Source organism: Notechis scutatus, chromosome 3, assembly GCF_049901735.1.
Source record: "Notechis scutatus isolate UNSWTSFEM ecotype Mainland chromosome 3, rNotScu1.2, whole genome shotgun sequence".
In the NCBI taxonomy this organism is placed as follows: domain Eukaryota; kingdom Metazoa; phylum Chordata; class Lepidosauria; order Squamata; family Elapidae; genus Notechis; species Notechis scutatus.
In genome coordinates, this window is record NC_142011.1 from 157,378,013 (window position 1) to 157,402,052 (window position 24,040).

At 36.5% G+C, this 24,040-nt stretch overlaps 1 protein-coding gene across 2 annotated transcripts in view; it reads right to left on the bottom strand.

The window, feature by feature from the left end:
* Window positions 1–1,667: 1,667 nt before the first annotated feature.
* CEP192 (centrosomal protein 192) overlaps window positions 1,668–24,040 on the bottom strand; it is a 66,490-nt gene continuing 44,117 nt past the window's right edge. For both annotated transcript variants that reach the window (XM_026671962.2, XM_087961481.1), the window contains exons 35-47: window positions 22,982–23,091; window positions 21,849–21,990; window positions 20,842–21,011; window positions 20,434–20,557; window positions 19,517–19,622; window positions 11,712–11,913; window positions 10,458–10,537; window positions 9,136–9,231; window positions 6,555–6,674; window positions 5,996–6,114; window positions 5,340–5,448; window positions 4,930–4,988; window positions 1,668–2,059 (exon numbers count right to left, since the gene is read on the bottom strand). In XM_026671962.2, the coding sequence (XP_026527747.2) occupies window positions 1,921–2,059; window positions 4,930–4,988; window positions 5,340–5,448; window positions 5,996–6,114; window positions 6,555–6,674; window positions 9,136–9,231; window positions 10,458–10,537; window positions 11,712–11,913; window positions 19,517–19,622; window positions 20,434–20,557; window positions 20,842–21,011; window positions 21,849–21,990; window positions 22,982–23,091 (1,576 nt within the window). In that variant the 3' untranslated portion in view covers window positions 1,668–1,920. The remainder of the gene's footprint in view (window positions 2,060–4,929; window positions 4,989–5,339; window positions 5,449–5,995; window positions 6,115–6,554; window positions 6,675–9,135; window positions 9,232–10,457; window positions 10,538–11,711; window positions 11,914–19,516; window positions 19,623–20,433; window positions 20,558–20,841; window positions 21,012–21,848; window positions 21,991–22,981; window positions 23,092–24,040) is intronic.

Genomic DNA, 24,040 nt, shown 5'->3' on the forward strand with positions numbered 1-24,040 from the left:
GTTTCCTCAAGGAACAAAGGACATTTCCAGTGCTATTAGTGCAGCTAAAATCCGCACAAGCTGAAGAGTGGGGAAAAAATCAGAGTTATATAACTACCTCATACTCATATTATGGATTGGGAAAGAAGGGGAAAAAAGGGGTCACAGCTGTGTACTACTTTTTGGTGTTTATATTACTGGTTGATCTCTTATAACACAATGTAGAGATTGGTATTATGAAGGCATGAGCCCCAAGCATCTAGAGGTACTCCAAAGTTGCCTACCCAAGGATAAAAAATTGTCTCCAGCGCAATCTTTTGCAAACCTCTCAGAAATAAAATTTACAAAATTCAACAGGGCTTAACATATCTGTTATAAAAGTTTAGCTTTACATCTGAAAATTTAAAATCCTTGCCCACATTTCACTGCTTTTAAAAACCATCTAAAAATAAGATTATGGTTTCTACCAGAGTGAAAACCTGAACACACTTACAATGGCTCTTTTTTATGGCTCTTAGTTTTTCTGTCATGTAAAGAAGCAGATTCTCAAACAGCTGCATAGAGATAGCAGTCCTTGGCAGGATGGCTTAATGCTCTCCTCTCTGTTCCCCATATTGAAGCCAGCATTCTCCACTGCACCTAAATCCTTCAGGTTTACTTAGGGGACACCTAGCTGAGATGTTGCAGTCAGACAGATATTGGAATATTCTCTCACTCTCTGATATGTTATTATCCCAACAGACTATTTAGTGCTACTACTCAAAGCAGAAATAGTTGTTTATCTTCTGGTTTGATATCCGAGAAGGTCTGTTTTTAATTGCTTGGATGGCACCCAAGAAAGTCCTGCCTTCATCGTCTCCTCCAAGACAACAGAGAGAGACTGAGAAGAATATAATGTCTGTTCTCACAGAGATGGGGGGTGAACATGAAAACTACTGTTAACTCCATAAATAGCAGAGTGGGTGCTGCTGAAAATAGTATTTGGGCAGGAAGATTGTGGGAAACCTGCTGATACATCTATAGCTTATTTAATAAAATTCTAGTAACACTTCTAGGAAACATAATACACATAAACTGCAGCTAGTTCCAAACAGAACAATCAAACAGAGATTTCTTATAATCTGTATATCTGTAGTAGAGTCTGTAGCACCAATGCTCATTACAATAGTCAATGATCTGTTATACAGTATTGACTGCCAAGAGTTTCAACACAGGTCATACAATTACTTTACTGTTCTCAAATCAGCTGGAATCAAGTGGTCTACTTGGAACCATTATATATTACTCAACTTCTGGACAGATTTAACGGTTACTTGTGAAAGTATCCAGAACTGCCCTTGAGAAAATTACTGTATTAAAAAAAATGCTTTGTAACAATGTTATCATTTTTAGTCCATCTGAAATGATTTAATCGAAAACATTCACAGAACCTTTGCCACTTTTAAACATACAAATTTTAGTTCAATCTTTTAACATTCCTAGATGAGATTTAATAACACCATTGCTATCTGGCCTAAGACCATATTATGGGAACTTGTACTGCAGTAATGAGCAAATCAGGTGTGGACACATAACTTTGGTAGCATCTTTCAACAATACAGTTGAAAGTTATACAGTTTGATTTTATTAGATACAAAATATTCATGTAGAAGATATAAAGAGGAGTTAGCAATAAACACAATAAAAGGTAAAATATTTAAAGAAAGCTTTATTTTTTTTAAAAAATGCATTCATTGTCATTTGAGAAGACATAATCAAAACAAAAGTTACTTACACTGCTGCTTTCAACAGCAAAAGTGCACTGGTTCCATGATAGCATACATTAATAAATTTACTTTATTAAAATTTACAAACACTTAAGTTACCTATAAATTTATTTTGTATACAAAAATGGAAATTTAATAATTTAGTCATAGTGTGCATGGTTAACAAAGTATTTAACTATTTTTCTGCCAGACCCTCACCAATTAGTTGAATAGTAAGAGTTCCACTTTTATCTGTCTCAACCACCAATAAGCATTTGAAAACGCCTGGGGACCTTGGTTTGAATTGGACTGGTAAATTGCAGTAGTGGTGACATCTGTGAGAGAAAATGTGTAAGAATTAGATGAGCATTTAACAGACTTCTTCAACTTATTTAGATTGAGAAAAACAAAGTTCTGGAGGTCTATTACCAGCAGAATATTTTCTTATCATAATAGTATATTACAGCTTGTCAGCTGATTGTGCTATTCTGGAGAGGAAACAGAAACTGTCTATATGGGTTACATTCTTAGTTGTACACAAGTAGTCTTTGGGGTATGAGGCAGTTGGAACCAGGATTGCCATCATTAACAATATGGTTGTAAAGAATGTTGTCATGTGATCATTAATTCTTAGTGATAACAATCCCGGCAGACCCAACTGCTGTTGTTAACTCCAGGACACACAAACTGTTGTGTGGGAAGCAGTGGGAGCCTGAGGTAAAGACTGTGGGATTGCTGCCGGGGGGATTGTCGGCTGTGGATAGGCAAAAGGAGGCTGAATAAAACGGGCACAGGAATGATGTGGGGCCAGGGTAGGAGGCCATTATGCCACATGAAAGGAGGCCAGAGGAAGGAGGGACCCAAGCAAATACAGGGAAGATGGGGGAAGCAGGACACCTCACTGTATGGAGGGAGGCCAGGGGCACCTACTGGAGTGAGTTGCGACCTTCCCTACTGGCTTCTGCATTGATTTTGTTTGCGGGTCAGACAGCAGGAAAGGCACAAATGGCAAGAATGTTGCAACTTTCGAAAGTACAAGCTAGTTGTGAAGCACCATTATCGCAGTTATATGACCACAGGAGTGGTGCAATGGCTTGAATTTTTAGGATTAGTTGTAAGTACCACTCATTCAATGCTGTCACAATTTAGAACTATGATGAACAAATGATTTTTAAGCAAGGACTATTTTTAGTTCATGATGATAACAATTTCTTCAAAAACATCAACACTATTCAAGACACCCCTACATGTCTGATAAGAACTTAACCGTGGTGGTGCAGTGGTCAGAATGCAGTATTGCAGGCTAATTCTGCTGACTGCCAGGCGTTTGATTGTCATTGGCTCAAAGTTGACTCAGCCTTCCATCCTTCCAAGGTCAGTAAAATGAGGACCCAGATTGTTGAGGGTAATATGCTGATTCTGTAAACCGCTTAGAAAGGGCTATAAAGTAGTATATAAGTCTAAGTGCTATTGCTAACTAAGGGTGCTTAGGGAAATCAAATAAAAAGAAGCTGTAAAATCCAATACAGAGTAGGCAAACTGTGGGTCACAAGTAGTACCAAATACAGTATATTCCCAGACTGTCGTGCTAAATTTTGGCAGCAAACTTTTTCATTTATCAATGCTTCAGTTCTATTTACTCTGATATTGTTATACACCAGGTATATTCCTCTGCTGTTTTCAGTGGCCCAAATAATTATTTTAAAAATGTGAATCTATGAATGGAAAAAGATTGCTTGCTGCTGCCGTAGTCCATAGATAACCAGCATTTTCACTCCAAAGTTTAATATAGAAACATTTAAATGCATTCACACTCACTAATGTACATATAACTAGCCCTCTGTGTTTCTATCTCCCAGTGACTCAAGTAGGAGCACAAAAATGAAGAATGAAACAGGGGTCAATTTATTTGATGGAATTTGATTACAGAATCAATAATCTAAGTCATGCTAACCAAGTGATAAAGTTAATCAGCAGGAAAAATTTGTAGGTCAGTCTCTAGTGACTAAAGCTGCAGGTTGTACACCCATATTATAAACAGTGATTTTCTCACTGATTAATTTATGGAAGAATATTGTGGCTCACTTTGAATCTTCTACATATAAAAAAAGGCTAAAACAGTAAAATATTTTGTAAACTTTCATTTTTACAAGTATATAAACTTTTCAGATACCCATCTCTCTTATGACTTTCATTCTGTTGGTGCAAAATCTATTCCAGATTATTACTAATATTAAAATGTTTAACAATAAATGAAACTAATAATGTTCTTTATTATAAAATCTAAAATCACTGGAATTTTGGAAGTAATTAAAGCAAGCCAAAGCTACAGCAAACATCAGATATATCTCAGTTTATAACTGCAACTGAACTTGCAATTATGGTCAATTATGGTTATTGTGTTTGTAAGTTAAAGCACCCATATGACTAGACTGTTATTTAATAATAATATGACCGTTATTTTTTTGGCCTTTTCACAGGTCCCACCTTACCTATGAAAGGCAACTGGGTGATCTTGGGCCAGCCACTCTCTCTCAGCCCAACTCACCTCACAAGTTGTTGTGTGGAAAATAGGAGGAAAAAGGTGGGTTGTATACATTCATCACCTTGAGTTATTATAAAAATAGGTGAGATATGAATAAATATTGTGAATCCGGTAGATGTACATTAGTGAAGTACCCACAGAACACGACAACTAGTCATAAAGCTAACCTGCCAGGCATGCAGTCATATGATTGGGGAGTGGGGGCAGTGTATCCATTTATGAAGGCTGGGGATATTGTCAACCCAGCTCAAGAACCACATAGAAAAATGCAGCCAAAGTTCAGTTCTTTATTTGTTCACACAGAATCTTGCCAGATTACCCTATATTTGTCCCTCACCATCATGGATTTACCCTGAGAGATTATAGGAAGTGGCTATCCTAACTCTCTGTCTTTGATCCAGATACAAGCTGTGTTGTTTTTGTCTTGTCCCTCTCCTTGGATATATGTTCCCTTCCTTCAAAACTGCTGTTTCAATGTAGTTTATCACACCACCTCCCCCTCTGTAGGCACAACCATCCTATCTGTTTCATGGGCCATAAAATAACTGTTCCACGGCCATCCTAACTTCAAACAGTCATAAAATGACAAATTGTAAATAAAGGAGTATCTGTATGCCTTCTACCAACTGTCTTAAGAAAAAAAAATACATTTTCACTCACCTCAAGTTATAATGGGAATGCTTGATATAAAAAGGCTCTCCAGGACTTCTAAAATTGAGCTGTAATTTAATAATTATTTAAAATATTTTGAGTTATTTTATTTATTACCCAGCAAGTATATAATCCCTCAGGAGACATACATTTCAATTAAAACAGTCATATGCAGGTCCCAGGGAGAAAAAAATATAATAGCTAAGCTTGGCCTACAAATTATGATACATATTTTAATATTAGGATTTACATTTCATATGGTTTCCAATTTTAATAATTATTACTTTCTACTGGAAAGTAAATTAGTAAAAGAAAATGATCCAAATAATTTTAACATGAGAACAAATATTAAGCGTTAGGTAGGCTAGTGTGAAGATTTATCAAATGCAACTTTAAACAATGCTTAGAAGTCAATATACCTGGCAGGAAGACATAGAATAATTCTTCATGCTGATTTTCAATGTACTTGATTCGCCAACCTTAGTTGGAGGAAATGTATAGACATCTTCTTGGGCATATACCCCTTTCCTGATTTAAAAAAAAGAAAAACGCTACTAAAAATAATCCTTTGTTTTAATTGGTATTTGTAATTGGGAAGTTACTTAAAGCTACAAAATGTCTTCTATAAGACCAATCCATGTCACTGTTTAAGTCTTAAGGAACATCTGAATTATTTTTCATGCTCGCAAAATAAAACTGCATTTTCTGTTTGGGATTACACTTAATAAACTTTGATTTTTAGAGATGTATGACTGAAAAGCACCATTTATATTTTATCATCATGCTAAGCCATATTTAACCATGGTTGTAAAATAACCATGTAGTGGTTTGGCTTGTACATAATGTTATATACCATAAATCAGGATTCATGAATCAAAATAGTAGATCACACATCACACTAAAAATCAAATCCTTGTACAAGGCAAATCTATGGCCTTGATTTTATTACATAGCAGTTTGTAGATCTTACAAAATGCTACTAACTAGAATTTACATTTAAAACATTGAGAATTTACTTTCTTTAGAAAGAATGAATATGCAGAAATGTATTTTATAAATCATCCAATTTACATACCATATGTTGTGATCAAATATACTGAGGTATTCTCTTCTTTGTGATACATCTCGAATATTGATTTTTACCAATGATGATGTGGATACTTTGTTTTTTAACTGTTTACTGCTTAGAATACTCTGTTACAATACATAAATTACAAAATATAATTAGAGAAGTGTTATGCTTTTTTGTACCCATTAATTGTTCAAAAATAGAATCAACCAACTAATTTTATTCTACAGAAATTAAGAAAACCAGAACTACTTCTTAAAACTGATACTTTCATACTAAGGTTAGTATCATACTTATTAGAGCGTAGGAAAAGATGTAAGAGGTAGGTGCTAGTATTTTATCAAATGCTGCTATTTTATTTTACAAAGTATGTAACATTAGATTTCACAGAAATATTCTATTTAAATAGTTCATTTTAAGGCTTTAATCAGAAAGCAATTAGACATAAACACACAAATTGTTTTACCATAGGGGTGTTTTCTTCTTCTTCCATTCTATGTAAAAGGAATCTTATAATTATGACTCTACTTCAAACAAAAGTTAAATACCTCATTCATATTCTTACCATTCCACAAAACTGAAGTCTATATTTGTCTGTCAAATGAGGCTCATGCAATGGATGACACTCAAGATCCCAAAACTGAGAATAATGTCCTTTGTCTCTAGGTAGAAATGACACTATAATCTATCAAAAAAATTAGAAAATCATGAATGTACGACTATTTTACCAAACTTAATTGAATTAATAGAATTTGAACATTACATAATTTTATTTTTTTAAAAATTGCAAAACTTGTTTAAGTAAGTTCACCCAATGAACTATGGGTGGCTTAGAAAATATAATTAATAATTAAAACAATTAAAAACAAAAAGAAAATGAAACAAGACTGTCTGGACTAAAACAAACATTAAAACCAACCACATCTGCACTCCCCCAAACAACATATTAACCCCAGGCCTGAAACAAAGCCAGGTTTTAAAGGCTTTTTGGACCCTCAGGAGACAACATGTTGTCTGTATCTCTGGAGGGATGTTATTCCAGAAGGTGGGAGAAGAGAAGGTACACTGAATAGGTCTCATAAAATGACAACATTTAATGAAGGGATCTGGAATTCATCAACTCGGTTCAAACACAATGGGTAAGCAGAAACTTCAGTAACAGGTTTTATGCTATAAAAGGGCTTTAAAGGTAATAACCAGCACCTTGACTCCATGTCGAAGCCAACAGGCAGCCAACGAAGTTTGTACAGCAGTAGTGACATGTGTCAATAATATTTGCAAAAAATATTCTGGTCTTTAGTACAGTATTGCTATTCTCTTTTCTATCATGCAATAAGATACACAGGCATTACTGAATACAGACTTTAGTACAAGTCTCATATATGAAGGAAAACACAGTCCTTACTAGCAGAGTTGCTCTGCTCTGCTGACACTCTAAACTAATTTGTTTAAGCAGTTTGCTGACATAGCAGCAACTGGGTGAGTTTAGACATACTAAACTATCAACTATGGATTGGAGAATCAGGAGGCATATATATTTAACAAATAAATAATGCCTGCATCATATAGCTAACATTAAACCAGAAGTAATTTAATGTTGAGTTTATCTCGCCTTTTCTTTTTAGGATGTCAGAGGAAATTAACACTTCCTTCACTCTTCCTGACAACAACCATATAAGGTAGTTTGGGCTGAGAGACAATGAATTCCTCAGTAAGTTTCTGTGGCTAAGGATGGACTTCAATCTGGGCTGCCTCTATGCCAGAACAACATATTAATTACTAATCCCACACTGGCTCATTATGGCAAGGGAGAACATGTGAACTAGACTGTATTCACAAAATTGGCAGAGAGCTAATTGGCAAGTGGTCCATGATCATAATGTCGCCTTTCTATTTACTCAGGAATTTCCCGCCAGCCATTTGGGAATATAAAAGCTGCATCTGTTGTTCTTTACTATCACCTAGTGGTCGCTATTAAAATATATATTATCCATAAATGGTTAGGTTGGGATGGCGGTAGGAGGGGGAGCGGGGGATGAAACTAATTGTAGGTAATACAGATGGCAACAGCCTAATTTCCCAGAAGGAGCTGTCCTACTGCCTTGTCTTATGCCTCTGACCTGTTCCACTTCCTTACTTATAAATTTGTGTAGAAAACACTCTTCACTGTTTGAATCAAGAAAAGGAAAATATGCCATAGAGAAAAAGGAAGATTTTTTTTTAATGGACCAAGGACTTTAGAATATCAATATCCTCTGAAAACAACAGAATGAAAATGAACTTTTGATAAATTTTTGAAAAAGAAAAAAATCTTGTATTTTAGGCATGTATTTCACCATTCTTTTCTGCTCAACTGCCAGAACTGCCATAATATATGGCAAAGGTAACAAAGTTAAAATTAATCTTGCTAATAATGGATGGCAGATGACCCCCTAAGGCAAAGTGTGATTCAGAGCACCCAAAGAGCATCTATTGGAAATACCTTAAACTAAGCACATCTTGTCCATGGTTTGCACATTAGCTGCAGAACTTAGTCATGTCAACATAAAGACATAGTTGCTTTAAGGTCTGTATCTAATCTTAATTCCTGTTTGTACCTAATCATATTTTGGCCTTGAAAGTCTGGCTCTCAATATCCCCTAGTAACATGATTCATACAGAATGTGAAGGCAAGTAAACTATGATTCCTGAATGCATAAGGGGCAAAGATAATGGAATAGTAACTACTTCAGAATAATTGGAAATGTACAGCATTCATTTTATACAATGTACTCGAAGAACAATGCTTTCATCTAAAGATAAAGGTTTCCACTGTCCAGTCGTTTCTGACTCTAGGGGGCAGTGCTCATCTCTGTTAACAGGAGTTTAGCTCTTCTATGGCACTTTCATCTTGAACCTGGGCTGACAAGTTCAAGGTCTTTAACCACTGAGCCATCACACCCTGCTTTCGTACATTTATGGCTAACTAATAAAATCTTACTGATATGCTTGATTTATTTTCAAAATAGAAGTTTCTACAACAACCTGTCTTGAGGAACAGTTTTATCAACTATAACCTAGGAGTTTGGGACATCTTCTCTTCCTTTAAAGTAAAATTAGTTAAAAAGGCAATTAATTAATATGAACATGATCAAATAGTGACTTACTTTTTCTTTTCCACAAATTTCAAGAGTACCCGAAAGATGGGAACATTGGAAAGCAGCATATGTAGCTCTGTAAACATCTCCACTTTCATCAATATCCTAAAATAAAACAATTATTAATAAAAACTATTAGTTATATAAAGCAGTGTTTAAATCATCTTTCATTGCATTACTTTTGATTGACTAGAGATGAGTTTCAGTAATATATTGATTTCATGATGTAACCATTATGTGAAAATTGTTTTTCTGATCAATATTGTTATTATGAAATACTTAAAATTATTTCAACTTTCATCTATCTATCATTTCTTGATTCAACAAATGAATTTCATATGTATGTGAACAAACTAAGGTTGATGGTTTTAAATCTGATAGATACTGTCTTTAATTAACACATTTTCGAAAGCATTAAATCTATATATTACTATATGTTTGTCTGTCTGTAACCTTCAACAGGGTGAAACAGTCATAGGGCAACATTTGTTTAATCAAAGTACCTCAAATGAGCTGTTTTAAAGAATGCATCCAAAATCCAGAACCCACTACTCCCATAGGAATGAAATCTCAAGGATTGTGTTGGCAAAATAGCTGTGCAGCAGTGCCACACCACCGCAATCCAGTGATGTGATTTCTGACGGTCTCTGCCAGCTTCCCACAAGCAAAATCAAGTTGGAAACTGTCTGGAAGTCAGAACTCACTCCTTCTGCCAGTGCTTTTTTGTCCACCCATGGTCATTCTGTTTATCTCTAAAACAATGACATGGTGAATCGTGGGTTTTCTAGACAATTCTAAAGTGTTTTCTTAAAACAAAAAGGAGGTTTTTATTAAACAGAGTTTTACAAAACATTCTATCCACACCTGCTGTTCTGGTGATGTAACTCCTTTTCTACATATGGTATGTAGCAAACTTTTCTTGTATGTAAGAAAATACTTTCTTATTAAAGCAATCAATATTACTGAATGAAATATGAAGTTGTTTTCTGTAATAATGTGAAAATAACATTTAATATAAATGATTTCACTTTCCAATTTGATCCAAGCTTTTATATCAGCGATATGTAAGTTAGCAATAGCTGTAATTACAGTAGCTCATATGTCCTGGTTAACTAGTTTTTTAATTGAAGAAAAGCATGTTAACCTACATAGTGCTTTGAATAAACCATGTTTAATAAATAGTTGCAGAGAATGACTGCAAAAATCAATAAAAACACAACACAAACTGCTTAAATGAGCAGATTGTTTCTTTACTAGAACTTCTGTAGAAATTTTTCTTCTATAATTTTTTTTGTCCCAATCTTTGAAAACCAGATTTTTTTTTTACTAACCTTGACATATGGTGGTGCAAAAGAAGTCAAAAACCACTTCAAATTTTCATCTCCATTATTTTCAATTTCTAGGTATTTTTCTGTAAAATAAAATGGCCAAACAATAAAATGCTAATGGTAAATTTCACAGCAGTCCATAGAAACAAGCAGTTTGTTGAACATCTAAACTGCTTATTTGGTCAGGAGTGGTAAGAAGTTGTAGCTATAGTATTGTTGCTTTCCTACAGAAGACAAATATTCCTCCAGCATTTTCTGAAGGCTGAATCTGAAGAGTCGCACAGCAGTTCATGCAAGTACTCCTCGGTTGTTGTTTTTTATCACAATGGGATTAGAATTTCCATTGTTAAGTCGGGTACAGTTATAAAGTGAGATATAATTTGACCACAATGACTTCCCAACTGACTTCCCAACTTCCCAACTAATGACAATCCCAACACTCAGCATTGTGATTGTTAACCGAGAGTTGCAGGTAATTAAGTGACTACCCATCCCAAGCCAAGCCATTCCAGATATGGTTTCTCCCAGCCCCGAACCGCAGTAAGCTAAGGGACTGTCTTCAACTACCTCCCCCTCCCCCTTATCTCTGCCTTTTGGGCCATCCTGCACTCTGCCTTGAGGGATGACAAGAAACCCCAGGCTTGCATGATTCTGGGCCTGTTTTCTACATCCCGGGAAGCTTCAGCTGCCCCCGGCAAGCATTCATTTGTCAACTGCTTTCTCTCCCAGTACCCTGCACCATTCTTTCATCTTTTGCACCAAGCCGCCATGGCCAAAGCAGAAGCACTTTGCTGCCTTTGGTGCCTCCTTTTCAAACCTAGCTTCTCCCTCAAAAACTTTAACCATATGTAGGAAATGTTCCTGAGAAAAGCTAAATCTAAGAAAGACACAGCAAAGACAGTGAAAAGATTTTGCAATAGCTCTTAGACTTACATACCGCTTTATAGTGCTTTAAAGCCCTCTCTAAGCGGTTTACAGAGTCAGCATATTGCCCCCAACAATTTGGGTCCTCGTTTTATCCATCTTGGAAGGATGGAAGGCTGAGTAAACCTTGAGACTGGTGGGATTCAATCTAGCCAAATTGCAGTAGGAGTAGCTTGCAGGACTGCACTCTTAACCACTGCAACACTGAGGCTCTTAATGTTAATGCTAGAATTGATTTTTTATTTTATTCTCTCTGTATATATGTGTCTCTCTCCCTGTTAGCACTAAAAACATGTGCCCCAAGGATACCAATATACCTAAGTTAGAATTTACCTGAATATTCCCCAGATTTTGTCTCAGGAAAAAATATGGTCCGATTTTTAACTTCAAGTTTGGTCAGCTGTTTTTTCTGGCATGGTTCTTTGTGAGTAACAGCTGGTTCAGACTGTTGCTGATGAGCACCCATTTTAGCCGTTAGTGAGCTCTTTTTAGATGACTTCTCAGTCATATTTTCCTGAATTTGAACCTTAACAAGCTGTACATAATAGAAAGACATAAAATTCATACATTTTTCTATGATTTGTCTCAAGTTTATATATGGGATACCTATTTAGAACTGCCATCTAAGACACATACCCTAACATTTAGGAATGGATTACTACAATTCAAGTACAATGTGAAAATAATAAATAATATCTTCATTTCCATTTTTCCTGATAAGGATTTTTTACTGGAGAGATGGACCAGTCTGTTTGACATTATGGTAATTTAAGCTTTGCTAGACACTATTAGAAGAGAGTAGTTTCAATCTATGAGGCAAATCAGAAGTCAGATAGCATATTTTCCAACAAGTTTTATTAAAAGATGTAAAGTTTTGTGCACTCTTGTTCACTTAGGCAATTGCTAGTGTTTAAGTGCAGCTCCAGAATGCTGATGTCAAAATAATAATTTTGATTAGTTTTTTAAAATTTACTTGTAGAACCAAGATATATCTGATGTATTTTTATTTTTGGTGATTATATATTTAGACCTATTAATATTTTTTATTTTAAAATATACTTTTTACCAGATAATTATAAAGAATAGTTTTAATCATTTTTTTTGTTTTTTAATGGATCATGATACTATTTCAAGTTCATTTATATTACATATATGGAACACATTTTAAATCTATATAACATTTGAATCCATTACTAAAGGATTATATTTTTCTTCAGTCTTTTAAAAGAGTTGCTCCTGATTTTAATCTTTGATTAATTAGATCACAGTAATATAAGTTCTATTGTTATATCTAATTAAGCTCCCATAACATTGTTTTTTGGGAAGTCTGTTTTATTAATTCAATATGGTTTTAAAAAGTGCAATTATTAAAAATATATATATTTCATAATTTAAAATATGCTTTTAACAATCAGCTGATTTAATTACTGTTTTGGATATTTTTATGAATTATATATAGCAGTGATCACCAACTGGTGGGCCGCAGACCACTGGTGGGCCACGCAAAAATTTTGGTGGGCCGCAGAAGAAATGGCCCTGAAAGCAATTAATTTGTGCTACGCAGTTCTCTCGCCTCCCAGCTCTTCGAGGGACCCCGGAGTCAGGTCCCTGAGATGCACGCACCAACCAGCTCCCACACATGGCAGCGGCAGCAACAACCTCAGCACCCACTATTAGTTCTCCCCATTAGTTTTCTAACTTTGAATTGCTCCCGCCTCTTTCCTCCCCCCCCCCCCGTGACCACGTGCAGGCAGGAAAGGAAAGGGAGACGGAGCCGTGCGCAGCTCTCTGCTCTTCCAGCCCTCGCTGCCTCTCCCAACATTGAAGCCTTGGAGATGCAGGCAAAGCCACCGCAGTGGTACCGCCCTGAGTTGCTGTAGCATGCTCGGTTAGTTAAGAATCGCCCTACCCAAAGAAGGTGTTGCTGGAGGAGGGGGCAATAGTGGAGAAGCAAGCAACTCAGGGCGCTACTGCTGTGGTGGCTTTGCCCGCGTTTCTAAGGCTTCAATGTTGGGAGAGGCAGCAAGGGCTGGAAAAGCAGAGAGTTGCGCATGGCTCTGTCTCCCTTTCCTTTCCTGCCTGTACGTGGGCGTGGGGGAAGGGGGATGGTGGAAAGAGAGAGAGTCAGGAGCAATTCAAAGCCAGAGAACTAATGGGGAGAGCTGACAGTGGGTGCTGGGGGAGGGAACTGTTGTTGCCGCCATGTGTGGGAGTGTGCATCTCAAGGACCTGAGCCAGGAGATGCGGGAATGGCAAGTGGGAGCATTTAGTGGTTTTTAAGATCTCCTGGAACGTGGTAGATTGGTGTGTTGTAGGTCTCAGTGAAAGAGTGAGTTTGTTTCATCTCCTTTCCTCCCCTGGTAATGCGAGAGATGCTCTCTCTCTCTCTCTCCCCCCTCCCCCAAATAATCACTGGCTGTGGCTGGGTTTGGCAGCAAAGTGCTAAAGCGAGCAAAGTGCCCCGAGGGACACCTTTCCTTGCCTGTCTCCAGGAGAGGTTGGAAGAGCCACCTCCCCCCCAGCTTTTCCTCAGCTGCAGATCTGAGCTCTCTCAATCTTCCACCTGGCATCTGAAAGGCTCTTCTGTCTCTTTGGAAGGTGCAGGTGGGGGGAGGCTTCCACCCAAAATGTTATATGTGTTATCATTAAGCTTTTACGTTTTTGTTATAAGTGTGTGTGTGTATAATTTTTATATTAAATATATAAATATAAATATAAATAAATAAATATAAATATAAATATAAATTATATATATATATATATATATATATATATATATATATATATATATATATATATATATATATATATATGTGTGTGTGTGTGTGTGTGTGTGTGTGTGTATCTTTGGTTATTCGGGTTTTCTCCCGCGTAAGATTGCAACTTATCCAAAGCAATTTATCCAAAGAAGAACAAACTGCACTACGTAACCTGAAAGAAGACACCAGCATAATAATCCTACCAGCAGACAAGGGCAATGCGACAGTGGTTATGAACACATCTGACTACCAAACCAAGTTAACCAACCTACTCCTAGACCCCACATACAAACCCCTAAAGACAGACCCCACTACCTACCTAGAAAAACCACCAGATCCAAAATAAAAGCCTCCCCATCAGTGAAGAAATCCAGCAAAGAATCATACCCAGAGAGAAATCATCCAGATGCCCTAAGCTTTATGGTCTCCCCAAGATACACAAAGAAGGAACTCCACTTAGACCAATAGTCAGCTCCATAGGCTCACCTCTACAAAAACCTAGCCAAATTTCTCGCCAAACAACTACAGCCCTATGCAGAATCCATCAACTGACATGTAAGAAACTCATTCCAGTTCATCAAGATCATAAAGAAACAAAACTTACAACCCAGCGACCTACTAGTGAGCTTCGATGTCATATCCCTCTTCACCCAAGTGCCAATAAAAGAAGCCTTGACAGCCATCCAAAACAAATACAACCCCCCACCACATCCTAGATCTGACCAACCACTGTCTATCCAATACATACTTCACCTACAATGGACAAAAATACAAACAAATAGAAGGAGCACCCATGGGATCACCCCTCTCACCTGTCATCGCAAACCTCTACATGGAACACTTTGAAACACAAGCTCTAGAAAATATGATCACAAACCCAAACTCTGGCTCAGATACGTAGATGACACCTTCATAATCTGGCCACACGGGAAAGAAAAAAAACTGAACAACTTCCTCACACACCTCAACAGCCTACACCCCAAAATACAATTCACCATGGAAACAGAAGCTAACAATCAACTTCCCTTCCTAGATGTCTTGGTATACAAAAACCCAATGGCTCCCTAGGACACACCATCTACCAGAAGAAAACACATACAAACCGCTATCTACATGCACTCTCACACCACCACCCAGCACAGATCAATTCCGTAGCTGAGACACTCATCTCCAGAACAAAATGCTTAGCTGATGAACAACACCTAAAAACCGAACTAAACACTCTCACCAACGTACTAACAGCCAATGGATTCCAAAGAAAGAAGATTACCCACCTAATCCAAAAAGAAAAACCCCAACCAAAATCCAAGACAGAGAACAAGAGAAACGACAAAGCCCTCCTCCCATATATAAAAAGGCACTACAGACAAAATCAGCAAGATCCTCCAAAAACACAACATTAAAACAGCATTCTGCACAAACAGAAAAATGTCCACCATCCTAAGAAACCCTAAAGACAAAATCGAGTTAGAAAACCAAGGAGTATACGAAATCCCTTGCACCACCTGCCCCACCACATACATTGGACAAACTAACAGAAGAATAAGTGCACGCATTGAAGAACATAAGAACTCAATCAAAAAAGAAGAACCGACCTCTTCCCTGGTCCAACACCTCAAAGCCACAGGACATGAGATTGACTTTAAAAATACCAGAACTATCGCCAAAACTGAACACTTCAACAACAGAATAATCAGAGAAGCCATAGAGATAGAAAAACGCCCACACAGCATGAATAAAAGAGATGACACCTCCCGCTTACCAGCCATTTGGAAACCCGCCCTCATGAACAGACGAGTGCCTAACATGATGAATGACACCAGACCCACACCCACGAGGGCCACACAAGATGCCACCACCACACTTTCACGTAAAAAGCAGACTCACACCCACACAGAAGATGAGACACGACCACAGACCAGAAGCCGCACTGCAGCTGCATCACTACCCACTTCAAACCACTCTGAGCCATACATGAAGCGAACTGACCCCACCATGAAGATGCAGCACGACCACGAACTCCGAAGCCAAACAGCAAGATCACAGCTCACCAGCTCAAATCCCCCAGTAACTAAGACCAACCTGAGCACAACCAAGCCCCCACCTGAACAGAACACACCTCCAGCCAATCAGAACATGGCCAACCCCAACCAATCAGAACACAGCCAAACCCCCAACCAATGAGAACACACCCCACCCAATCAGAACACAGCCAAGCCCCCACCCAATCAAGTCACACCCCCCACTAGCAGTTAAAAGGAAGAAGCAGCTGCAAGCTCACATCACTCTGAGAAGCACAGAGCTGAAGACAGAAGCCTGAAGATGATGAATGAGACTTCATCGAAACGCTGCTCAGATACTTCCAATCTTACGCGGGAGAAAACCCGAATAACCAAAGATCCACATACAAATACCATGAGAACCTCAGAAAACATATATATATATTTGTTTTCTTAAGTTTTCGCTGGTACTTACATGTATGGCATTCAGCTTTGTTCGGGTATTTCCCCACGTCATTGTAGTTGTGCTTTTAAAGTTGTAGCAACGCGTTTCGGCAGAATCTCATCTGCCATCATCAGGCTTCTGTATAGTGTTCATCTGGGCCTCTGTATAGGGGCTTCTGTATAGTGGCATCAGGCTTCTGTATAGTGTTCATCCAGATGAACACTATACAGAAGCCTGATGATGGCAGATGAGATTCTGCCGAAACGTTGCTACAACTTTAAAAGTACAACTACAATGACGTGGGAAAATACCCGAACAAAGCTGAATGCCATATCTATATCTATATCTATATCTAATCTATCTATCTATCTATCTATCTATCTATCTATCTATCTATCTATCTATCTATCTATCTATCTATCATCTATCTATCTATCTATCTATCTATCTATCATAGATTTTCATGGGTACAGGTATGCAGGTCTTGGCGTGTTCGGGTCTTTAGGTGTAAGATTGAGAGCATCTTGGCAAGATGCTCTCAATCTTACACCAGAAAAGACCCGAACACGCCAAGACCTGCATATATATATATATACATACACACACACACAAGTTTTCCGGGTACTTACATGTATGGTATTCAGCTTTGTTCGGGTATTTTCCCGTCATTATAGTTGTGCTTTTAAAGTTGTTCAGAAGCCTGATGATGGCAGATGAGATTCTGCCGAAACGTTGCTACAACTTTAAAAGCACAACTATAATGACGTGGGAAAATACCCGAACAAAGCTGAATACTATATATATATATATATATATAAAAATATATTAGCTTTTAAAAAAAATTGTATTAATGATCCTCAGGATTTAAAAGTATGAATTTGGTGGGCCCTGGGATCCAAAAGGTTGGCAACACTGATATATAGGGTTGGATTATTACAGCAAGAAAAATGAATTATTACTTTATACAGCAAGAAAAAATGAATCTCAATCTGGAAAAATAACTCCTCTTTTGGAATTACTAATTTCATCTCTATGTTGTATGTTGAATGTTCCTTAAATGCTATAAATCAGAATTATTGGGCATAATGATAAAAAATCATTAGTGTTAGCTTTGGAAGCCATATTAAGACCAGATGCTCTCACACTGCCACATTTTGAGTCTGGGAAAGTGGGACAGGAGAATTTCTTGGAGTGTATGTAGTTAGACATAACATTTTTTTTCTAATTCAAGGTCATGTTATTTTGTGCATAAGTGAGGGAAGTTTTAAGTTAGGACGGATGGTGATTGGGGCATGTGATGTGATGATGGGTGCAGGAGATGGATTTGTAGTTTTTATTTATTGCAAGGAAGCCTTGTTGTGCCAGTTACATTCCAAAATAAAAGGAACTTTTGAGAAGATGTCTGTCTCGGAGTTATTAGTTGGAGTGGAGGTTTGCTGAAATGCTGACATTTAATTTCTACACCGAAGAACAAAAGAAACAGTCGTTTTTCCTACAGTCGTAGGTTCCTAATTGTACAAATAGAACTTAATCAACAGTCTCTCCAACAATTATATTTGACCTAATAGACCTGATTCATTGGTTTCAAATGAGCAAATGATTTTTTTTTATAAAAAAAAACCCAATAAATCTAAAAATCTAAGAATGATTTGGCTACATTGCTATTATTACAAGAGTTATTATTTAAATCATGCAAAGGAATTCCTGTGATCCAGATGAATTTTTTTATCAGATGATATAATGCATGAGTTTCTTGCTCCTGTTCTAATCAAGATATATCTGAAATTTTCATAAACAGATTTTTCTTCCTTATTTTTATGGGAGTATAAAACAATAATACTAAGCCAAGTAAAGACGCAAAGATTACAAGATATGATTCAATGTTCTTGTAAAATATAGTTAGCTCTTTTTTAGCAACCACAATCAGGACTAGCAACCCCATTGCTAATGCAAGAATCACTAAATGTAAAATCATGTGATCACAGTGGCTTTACATCACTTCTCCGTTAGTCATTAAATAGCAAGTAATTAAGTGAAACATCACATGACTGCAACATATGACTTTATTTCCATATTCTCCATTAAATCTTATAGCAAAATGGTGGGAAAACATGCAAATTGTGATCACATGACCACAGGATGCTGTGATGATTGTATGTTTGTGCTGGTTATGAAGTGCCTAAATGGTGTTCTGGTCACAAAGCTGTCTTGTTTTACACCATTGTAACTTCAAATGGTCACTAAGCAAAATAGTCACTAAGCAAGAACTACCGGTAAATGCTAAAAGTTTTATTCCAGTTTTTATTAGCTGAATTAAAATGTGAATCATGTGAAATGATATCCCATTCATGTGAAATGATGTCCTTTGTCTTATCTTATATATCATCTGGTTTTGGAGACAGTACCCTATTTGTCAGGCAATCAATTAATATTTTGAATATAAAGGGGCAATGTAGAATAAAGATTGATATGAAGAAGATATGCTATGCCTTGTTGATACTGATGAAGATTTTCATTTAAATTTGCATGTTTTTTGTAACTATTTAAAATAGTCTCAATTTATTTTCAATTTGCAAAGCATGTTCACCATTTTTCAGATTATCATTGTTGTTCCTATAATGTTGCCATATTCACTGGAATAAAGTTCAATAAACTGATGAGATTGATGGGGTTTGATAATCAGTTAAGTCTCATGTTGGAATAAATCAAAAGTGCCTGAGTACGTATGTACTTATTTTTTCCGTAACAGGTACAAAGCTCTGGGCCCTTCCAAACAGAGTTCAAAGATTCATATTTGTTATTCCATTGCAATTTTCTCTGCAGTCCCTTCCCAAATCTTTCAGAAAATATGGATGCTTACAATATTAAAACTAGGTATGATAACATGAGTAACATTTTATTTTAGAACTTTGGCACATTTTTTGAAGCACTTACTTTTTGTCCACCATCACAAAGTATGTATATAAGGCCACTCCATGGAAATATTGATTTATTATCTGCGAGTGATGGATTTGGACTCACATGAATTGAAATATTGCTCCTAGAAAATGAATTCAGTGCTTAGTTCTGAACTTAAGTGAAACGAGAAAACTTAATATAAGAAATTATAATACTTTGATTTGTATAGAAGAATCATAAACTTTCTTGGTTAAGGAGTTACAGTATAATGAAAAAGTTCATATGCTGATGAATCATTTAGCAAAACGTCCATAAAGCACTAGAACACCACAGATTAATTTTATTATATCGTATATAAAATAGCTCAAAAATATCCTTGCAGCGTGCAGCGCATCTGTGCATGTGCATGCAATCCCCTTGCCGGATACTGCGCGATCCCCCTGCAGCACACTGTGTGGCTGCGCATGTGTTCCCCTTGCTGGACGCTGCACGCCTGTGCCTGCGCCTGTGTGAGTGATCCCCTTGCAGCACGCAGTGCGTCTGCGCATGCGATCACCCCCCGTGCCATCCATCTGCACATGCATGCATGACCCCCCCAGCGCACGCACTGCCCATTTCTGCACACCCCCAGCCCCCCACGTATGCACACCAGATACCCGACAATCAGGTGTCGGGCGACGGCAGCGTGTGCGCATGCACAGTGGGGCTCTTCCAGGCGAGCTCTCGTGTGCTGGGGGAAATGGCTCTGCACGCCACTTCCAGCATGCGTGCCATAGGTTCGCCATCACCGCCACACAGATTCAGTGTGTAACAAAATGAAATTCATTTGACTCACAGTATAATTCTATGTATATATTCTGAATTCAATGACATTTTCAGGTAAATGAATACAGAATCAAAAGGCATTATCTATCTGTTCTCATTAAATATTCAGAAACAACAGAAGTACGTACCCTGGTTCAATAGTTCCATGTTGAGGAGTTACTGTAAGACAATGAGCAGGCCATGATAGTTCAAATTTCAATGATCGGTTTGAGTTATTCGTTATTTGTGTATATTTAGTAACTGTTGCACCACCTTTTGAAATAAGAATTGCATGAATTTTCAGATATCTTCCACAAATATTTGAATTTACAAACATTTTATATACTTACTGTTAACTTAAACAAACTTGTAAATTTTGACAAAAATGATATCCATTTTTTCTGAATTGGTAACTGATTATTCAAGCTGGAGAATTATCAGATTCCAAGATCCCATTATATTGTATGATTAATAATTTTCAAATATAAGACTACATCAACAGGGAAAAAGTCGCAACAATATTTTTATTATGTACTAAAACTTGCTAAGTTACTCACTTTGAAAAGGAGCTGTGAGAATCATGAATTCTGGTTGAAGAGTCCAAGTGTCATGAGAAACAAGGGTATTTTCATTTAGGCCATCATTTTTTGAAGATAGGGCACAGCCATGAGGTCCTTTTACAGGTAGTACATCCAGAGTCATAGCAGATTTCTCAGGAATACCTGGTCTTTAAACAGTTAAAAACTAATTAATCACTAATTATTAGGAGAATAAAGAGGGAAAAGTGTAATTTAAAGACAATTACCAAGTTTTATGACTGTTACAACAGATGGTGACCATGGGCAAGCTCCACTAGGGTCATAAGCCAAATACTATCTACAAAACATTTAGGGCTAAATGTAACAGAGCTCAATATCAATGAGCTTGTAACAGAAGCTAAAGGGTAAAATGCCTTGCCTTTTTTATGTGTATTTATTGTCTGTTTGTATTTAGATTTTTCTTTCTTAATATTGTGTATAATGAGTCATCCAGAGCTATTGCTTAAGATAGACAGCCACATAAATCTCAAAGAAAAGAAGACAGGTCCTCCGTTCCTTGAAACCCAGTATGCTTCCTTTCCCCCTCCCTTCAAATTTCTCAACTTCACACATTTTCCAAGGGAGAAACCAAGAAATATTGATGTTTTCCAGCTCCTAGGTAAAAATTTTCAAAACAATTCTAGACCCAAAAACTGTTCTTTCCCTGGAATTCCTGAGAAAGAAAGGGACTTTAGGACCAAATCCATGATAGGGTGTCATGTGAGAGTAATTTTACTCTTATTCTTGGGCTACATTTTTTAAATTTTACAATTTTACTCTAAACAAAATGAAACAAAGAGAAAAGATATCATTAACACACGAGTTAAAAATACATTTTATTCAGATACACTGTGTTAAAATTTACTGGTGCATATTAATTGACCACTAAGATCTATTTTTTAAATTTTATCTGTAATTCCCGTATTTAATAAGGAATTGTTTATTAGCAATTTAAAGCATTCTTTTAAAAAAGTAAATGCCATTACCTCTCCAATGCTACTTGACGTACTGAAGATGGCCTAATATCAGATACGGTGCTTGCAGAATCATTAACAACAGAGAGTGTAATCTTTCGCATGTTTGCCAAAAAATACTGAAGATCATTTAGCTGTTGTGGAAGGTCATATACTAGAAAATAATTAATTAGGCAAATTGAATTAATGAAAGAAAAGCTCCGCCATTCCAATATTATATAATAATAACAACCAACAACATGGTACGAGCCTCTGGCTCAGTGGTAAGAGTGCAGTACTGCAAACCACTTCTGCAGCCAGCTGCCTACAATTTGGCAGTTCAAATCCCACCAGGCTCAAGGTTGACTCAGCCTTCCATCCTTCTGAGGTGGATAAAATGAGGACCCAATATGCTGACTCTGTAAACCGCTTAGAGAGGGCTGTAAACTACCATAAAGTGGTATATAAGTCTAAGTGCTATTGCTATTATAGTTTTGCATCCTATTAATAATCTTTATAGTTTCAGCATATGTGGAACGTGTTCTCAAATAATTTCACAGATAAAGTGAATGCTAATGAAAACAATAACAAATAAACTCTACATACAGGGTTGCAGGAATCTTCTATTTGTTCTGGACTTTTTGGAGAGGGATTGCATCATCTGAACAGATTTTTCTTAAAATTTTGTCCAAGTAATGACAATGGAAAAATCAGCTAGTGCCATTAAATATCTGTACCAATTCCTAAAATAATTGGTTCTCTTGTACATGGTAAGTGAAGTAGACATACAGCAATGTGGTGTGATGTGTTAAAGTATTGGAGCAACCAGAAGACATAGGCTTTACTTCAGTCACAAAATCTCAATGAGTGACTATAAAAGAGTTAAGAGCTAACCTCAGAGAAGGAAGAAAAGAACCACTGAATGATTTGTAGAACAGATTACATAGTCCTAAAATGAAGCAAATATGAGAGACAAACTCAAAATAACTCAATTTTAGTACAAGATGAATCAAGAAGAAGAATCAGACTTTCAGATTCAGTTCCTTTATTGACAATAAAGCGGGAGTCCTGGTATCCCCTTCAAAGAAAGTGAGAGAGGAATGCAAAGAAAGCAATACATTTTAAGTGTATACATATAATATAAACTACATAGAATTTCAGAATACCTTCTTCCACCAGGTCTTCTCCGAGAAATTCTTCATCAAAGTTAATATTTACTACCGGATTATCAGGAGTAAGTATTTTTTGCAATTTTTCAGATTTATGTTGTATCGTTCTAAGTAGAAAATTTTAACATGATTTTAAAGATACTATTAGCTTCATGAAGTAGTTGATAAAATAAAAATAGTATGTAAAAATAGTGGTTCCAGTTGTATCAGTTCTCTAGAACTGGTCAGAACCTGCTGAATACCACCTCTGCAATGGATGAAATTTAAAATCAATGTAATTTTGATTCTATAAAGAAAAAGACATTTTCCAATACTTTAAGCATTCATGGTTAACCTAAGAATCTTACTGACAATTATTTGCTTTAAATGCCTTCCATGGAATAAAACACTCCATTTGTTCCTTTACCCATCTACAAAAAATTCTGAGCAGCAATAATTTCATCTATCCTCTGCATGATGATGGGACTCAAAAAGTAAAGATTTTAGAGACTATAATAAAACGCATGAACATGGGTTTTTCTGCAACCAAAGTTAATATTCGTTTTGATCTGTTAAAGAGATTCATAATAATAACCTGCCATTTAGAATACATTTTTTTAAAATCATGATCTGGCAGGCCTCCAATATACATGAACTGTAAAAAAAATCAGAATCTTTCAGATTATTAAATACAGTTCTGAAAAATGCAGGTGGAACATAGCCAACTGGAATCACTTTAGTCTAGAGGCTTCCCACTGGAGTCATCTGAATATAAAACAGTTCCAACTAAGTTTCAAATTAAAACTTTAAACACATGGAAAAACGATGCTGTTATTCACTGTTCGACAATTTAACAATTATCAGCACTGTTCAAGACAACCTCAGAACTCTTACATTAATGAATAATTTATAAATCTATCTGATACTTGTTAAATTGCCCTTTGATGCGAATAGTACAATTGACATTGTACTATTGGCATTTGATTAGGAATGTTAGTACCATAAACAAAAAATGAAGTTAACTGAAAGGCAATATAGGAAGTCCTCTGCTGCAGTACATTTTACCAAATTACAGGT